Raw genomic sequence first — 5,833 nt, 5'->3', positions numbered from 1 at the left:
AGGCAACCACATCTGTCATATGTATCAGCGCTAAGAATCCGCATTTCAACATCATACAGTAGTAAGTGTGCCTGAGGTATCTGATTCAACTTCCAGACAGTCCAGGGGCATGCAGCATGGGGAATAAGGACCAAGGTTTAATACACACAAGCTCACACACACATTGGCTAAGTAGTCACTTACATTAAAAAAAACTGGTTGATTGACAAAATATGCCTTTTCCATAACCCAATGGCAGAAGTAACAGTGCCAACCGTATGGTAATAAATATTTATTATAAGGCCATACAAAATATAGAACACTCCAGCTTCCCAATTATGCTTAAGCTTGGGACCGAGTGGTAGGAAATGCTTACATCTTGAGACCACAATCAAAGGATGCAGAGGCCAACAAGTATGCTGGCCCTAAACTTGCACCATGCCAATACAATATAACCCCTACTAGAAGAGTGGTTGCCCAACAAGCTCCGAGGTCAACAGGTACTACAATTGTTATGAGAGGTTACCCCAAAACAATATCTCATGATTCAACATGTAAAGATCTGGACCCAAAATTTCTTATCAAGATGTTCTGATGGTTGAATAATAAATTTAAGTAATGCCATTTGATGGCTGTGCAAGGAGAAGGCTTCTTTGCTGCCTTGATTACCCTACGTGAGGCTCTTTAACCACTTCCACTACTATTAGTTAGTTATTAAGCACTCAAAAGGCTCCTTTGTGCCCACTGGCTTATCATTGCATGCTTTTAGTATTAGCTAGAGTTATACTGAAAGTATCTCACTTAACTAGATCCTTGTGAACGTGAGCATAATAACCACTACTACTCTCTTTACCCTTTGAACCACCAGACAGCCTAATCCCCCCCTCCCCCACCCAAAAAGAACAAACAAGCACAAGAAGTTTCCCCAGAAGACCTGGAAGCCCACATCTCATGCAACAATTTGATCCACTTGTAGCTGTTCCATCCAAGACCCCATCACCGAGTGATCGGCTACATCTCTTGATTCATTGCAAGCCATCTTCACACCGCATGCAGTTGGAGTTACGTCAGCATCTAAAGGCCCATCCTTCACTATGTCTCGGACCCAAAACAAGTCCGGCTGCTCCAATGGCTTGACCTTTAAGGAAGTGGACTTTCTGAACCTTGTAAGATCATCTCCACTCACACCCCACTCTGGCTTTCCAGTTGGAGAACCCCAATCCGACCATGATAGACCCCCTTCCAAGTCCTTTGAGCTCTGGCTTCTTTTGTCTGTCTGCAGTAGGATAGCACGAGCTGGTGACAATGGGCTCCCCTTACTGCGTGCAGACAAAAAATCTGCCTCTAGGCGAGACAAATGGTTCGGAGAGCCCATACTCAACGAGGATGATTTTGCAGCAGACTGTGGCATGACATGTCCTTGAAATTGAGATCCTAAAGCACCATGTCGCTGGCTTTGAAACTGAGACAAATGAGCCAGATTTTGTAACTGCACCTGACTTTCGAATTGTGATTGCAAACTTCGGTGAGATGGAGACCTTGGGGATTGCACCAGACTCGAAGAAATAAGATCCTCCAGGGTGGTTGGGGTTACATTAAGGCCAACATTTTGATACTTTCCTGTTACCGTCGGTGCTGTAGCACCACTAGAAGAATGCGAACACAACTGTAGAGGAGATCTTGGGGACAAAGCAACATTGGAAGCGGAGGGATCTTCTAGATTGGTGGAATTGAGATTCAAGCCAACTTTGTGATACTTTCCTGCTCTAGAAGAGGTAGTGCCACAACCAGAAGCGGCAACTGCCGCATTCAAGCGGGCCTGAGTAGAAAGAGAGGCAAGCTCACTCATTAATTGGACATCCATATCAGACAGCCGGCTCACATCCTCCTGAAGAATATCCCTGGCACTCAGAGATGCTCTCAACCGACTGGCTTGACCTCCTCCGGGATGAAGCAGACTGGGTACACCTGCTTGAGTCCATGTGCCACCTAGTGACTTAACCGAAGAAGGTGACATGGGAGGAGTAGAAGAATGGCCCGGAACTGTTGCTACGGATGAAAAGGGTGGTGGCATGAAAACAGCAGATGGAGATGCTAGACCAAGGGGTGAACTCATTGAAGCTACATCCATAGAGGAAGAAGGCCTTGGAGATGGCACTCCACACTCGGTTGAAAGGTAAAGTGGCCGCAGCTCCTCCTTGGTATGTGCAAAAAAGCAAACCCTCCTGGTACAGCTCGTACCATCCTTGCAAAGACGGGTTCGGTATTGTGCAGGATGCAACCAAGATTCAAAAACACCATGAGCATACTCACAGCCATCCCCATGCCTACAAGCACCCTTGCGAAAATCTGGGCAGGGCACACAACTGTAGTGGAACCTCCTTGGATCTCTCCGCCTGGCATTTTCTCCAGGATGTACAAATGGGCACTCAGTCCAGTCGTGAGAATAAGCCCTTGAACAGGGGCGCACTTTGAAAGAGTACATCCTGAACTCATCAGTGGTATAAATACTGTTCTTGATATCTGAAAGCAAAGAATCACAAGGATAATCCTTCGAGCTTTCATGCTTGGAAGATCTCCCAGAGCTTGTGTCCAGTGACTTGGGAGACGAGGACGGAGATGAAGAAAGTGGAGAGATACTTGACATAGCAGCATCGTCAGTCAGCTGAAGACCCCATATCTCATCCAAATCGGTGGATGATGATTCAGAAACAGAATCTGGTAAAATATCATCCAATTCACCAAAACCACATGCAGAAGGTGAGCCTGGCTCAAGCAAACCATGCAAAGCCTTTTTTGGTGTTGATCTTTGCTTAGGAAAAGTTAACTTGGCATCAAAGGGCCGCAGCCCCTGAGCATTTACAAGTGTAGAATCTGCACCATTGCTCAGCAGAAGCTTCACAGTGTCCATGACATTTTTGGCCCCGCTTGCCGCAGCAGAGTGCAAAACAGTGTTTCTATCTGCACCACATACCTTGTTTATATTGCCCCCATGAGTTGCCATATGCTTCAGGATATAGTCTAGTACATCCAAGCTGCCAAACAAGGCAGCAATCATTGCTGGAGTCCTCTCAACCACAGCCATCTTGATTGAGCCATACTGGCGACAATACCAACTTCCAGAGTCATCCACTTTGGCACCACACTCCTCCACGGCATGCTTAAACGCTTCTAAGTCATTATTGGCAGCCAATTCTAGCAAAAAGGAGTCTAACTGCGAGTCTCCCTCCTTTCTCTCAGACATCTCAGTCTTTGGGTCTTCAAGAAGGCAAGTAGTACGACAATCTGTGTGAGGATTCGAGCAATCTGGGACGATGCACATCCTTTCACCAATAGCCTACACCTGACATGCAACAAGTAAAAGATCAATTAACAAGAACAAGTAAAACCTTGCAAGTGGAAACATATAAAAGGCATCTGTAAAAACTGCTTTCAAGCAAAGGGACCCTACGAGAGCAGAACCAGCTTTACCAAAAACAGCCACAATATAAAGGCCTGCAAGAAGTTACAAGCAATTTACCACACCTACTAAAGACTTCAACAAAGCATACAAGACATCTTAGAGACAATAGTCCATGTCATGGAAGCGGGCAAGTTTACACATGAAAGACAAGCATGATGCAACACTTGCTTGGACACACACACACACACACTTTTTTTTTTGGTAATATCCAGTGCAGTATATTTATATGCTCATAAATTTACAAGATGGGAAGCGAGCGCGCACACACACACACACACACACCCACACACCCACTAAAAAAACCCGGCAATGCCTTATCAGGCTTCTGACTTGGAGCTTGCTGGGGTTCTTCTTCAGGTCCTGTCATAATCCCGCATTCAACAGCCCATGAGAAAACCACGTACAGGTAACATAAAGACACAGTGTCTAAATATAACACCCAGATATTCAATTTAGAAGTCATTTGGTGTAGGGAACAAAAAAAAAAACCCACGATAAATCAATCAGATGCTTAGTTTAGAATCCCAAAACATGGTCACTAACTGAGGTAAAAACCCCTGACAAACACTAATTCAACTTCGCAGGACCAAAGAAAGAATGGGCAGACAGAACATGGATAAAATTGGACAAAGGCTTCCCCGAAAAAAAAAATGGACAAGGGCAAAAAGGTGCATTTCGAACCTGGTACAGTTGAGGGTGCCTCTTCTCTTCCTATCCGCCTTTCTCGCTGTAATGCTTAATGCATGGCTGTTTCTCCCTCTAATTCTTAGTGGGGAAGGTTAAAGTAAGAAGGTTAAAGTACATCAGTTGATGCAGGAAGCCATGGCTGGAATCGACGTAGGTATGAGGACACAAGGAAGCGAAGGCAGAGGGGTAAGATGAGGTGGAACGGCTAGCACTGATGGGAAAAGCTTGTGGATGGCTTTATGAAAACTGCAAGCTTTTTGGGCACGGATATGGCGAGCCTAAAAGATGCAAATCGCTGACGGGTGTGGGGGGGGGGGGGTGTGTGTGTGTGTGTGTGTGTGTGGTTTGCTAGCAAGGATGCAATTGGGCAAAGCTTTCTGTGTAAATGGGGATATGGATTGCTAGTAAAAGGTGCACTTAGGCAAAGCTCAATGAGCGTGTATGGGATATGGGTTGAAGCAGAGATGCGAAATCTGGCTATGGCAAGCGTTTGGGCTGAGCAGGTAGGGGGTGGTTGAAAGCTCAAAAAAAGCACTGTTTGCAAGACTGGTGTGAGGGCTAGTCCTTGCAGTATGCGGGCAAGGGTCCCCGAGGGAGGTTGTGTGTGTGTGTGTGTGTGTGTGTGTGTGTACTGATGATAATGATGATGGCGAGATGATGAGCCTCTAGTCTACTACCAGTACGAGCTCTCGTCTGCGTAGAAAAGGCGAGAGAAGACCCTCAAGGAGGAAATGGGGGAGAAAAACTGCACTTACATAGAGGCAGCGAGGTCTTTGAAGGGTCATCTGGTCTCTCGTGCTTTTTCTTTCTGCGCAAGCTCTCTCTGTTTCCGCCCTTCTTCTCCGTTGCTTCGCACCCTCCTTCCTTCCTCTTTTTTTCTCGAGAGTTTAATTGTTATTATTATCATTATTAGTATTATTATTATTATTATTCTCTCTCTGAAAAAGTGGGTTCTGCTGCTTTTTTGCAGACAACCTCACATTTTTTTCCCTTTCCTTTTCATTTTTTCCCCGGGATTTTTTAGTGCAGAAAACCTCACATTTTTTGCCAAATTTCCCATTAAAAAAGCCTTGAAATGGTCAAATTTCCCATTAAAAAATGGTCAAATTTCTTGGTTTCTGTCACTTTCTTTTCAGTCCCACTCCCACCCTCCTCAGAATTAAAATGTGGTACAAAATTTTCAAGGGTCTGGGACGACTTTTTGCTCCTAAAAGAAACATTTTTCTATTTTGAAATCCTTGAAATGGTCAATTTTTTTTATTTATGTCAATTTTTGAGTCCAAGTGCCCACTGCTGCTTAATAAAACTAATTCTAAAATTGAATTTAAATCTCAACTTTTCAATTTCCTGTCGAATTTTTGGTCTCCCGAAATAAAATAAATGCGACGTTAAAGTTCAAACTATATCAATTTTTTCGGATCTAACTAATAAGAAAATCTTCAATTTTATTTCCTCTTAAAGAAAATATCTCGTTTTGCAAAAAAGATAATAAATATGTTGTCCTTGGGTGCAGCTTTTTGCTGGTTTTTGTGCTGCTTTTCTGCAAACAAAATTGTGAGTTGTCCTCCTTTTCTCTTTTAAAAAAATCTCGGAAATTAGGCCTTAAAAAGCCGTGCAAATTGTATTAAAACTGCTTTTGATTTTCTGCGATTAAGAACGGATTCTGCTTTTTGGGAAATATTATTATTATTAAAAGATTGTGGG

General features: G+C 43.9%; 1 protein-coding gene across 3 annotated transcripts; it reads right to left on the bottom strand.

Moving 5' to 3' along the window:
* Positions 1 to 247: 247 nt before the first annotated feature.
* Positions 248 to 5,170, bottom strand: LOC147635949 (zinc finger CCCH domain-containing protein 30-like). 3 transcript variants are annotated; one of them, XM_086801360.1, is made up of 2 exons: positions 4,885 to 5,170; positions 248 to 3,322 (listed from the first exon to the last, which is right to left on the bottom strand). In XM_086801360.1, exon 2 carries the CDS (start codon positions 3,299 to 3,301, stop codon positions 929 to 931), a length of 2,373 nt encoding a protein of 790 aa, XP_086657486.1. In that variant the 5' UTR covers positions 3,302 to 3,322; positions 4,885 to 5,170; the 3' UTR covers positions 248 to 928. The 3 variants fall into 3 exon arrangements, with proteins under 3 accessions (XP_086657486.1, XP_086657485.1, XP_086657487.1); XM_086801359.1 differs by having other exon boundaries at positions 4,124 to 5,079; XM_086801361.1 differs by lacking the exon at positions 4,885 to 5,170 and adding an exon at positions 3,431 to 3,802.
* Between the last annotated feature and the right edge of the window lie 663 nt (positions 5,171 to 5,833).

This window comes from Cibotium barometz, chromosome 8 (assembly GCF_041138505.1).
Source record: "Cibotium barometz isolate CiBa-2024 chromosome 8, ASM4113850v1, whole genome shotgun sequence".
NCBI classification, from domain to species: Eukaryota; Viridiplantae; Streptophyta; class Polypodiopsida; order Cyatheales; family Cibotiaceae; genus Cibotium; species Cibotium barometz.
The sequence above is the reverse complement of the archived record's forward strand: the minus strand, read 5'-3'. Positions and strand labels throughout refer to the sequence as shown.

What these genes read in the sequence shown, in the direction of transcription:
- LOC147635949 (XM_086801360.1), bottom strand. Translation starts at nt 3,301, where the DNA reads ATGTGCATCGTCCCAGATTGCTCGAATCCTCACACAGATTGTCGTACT.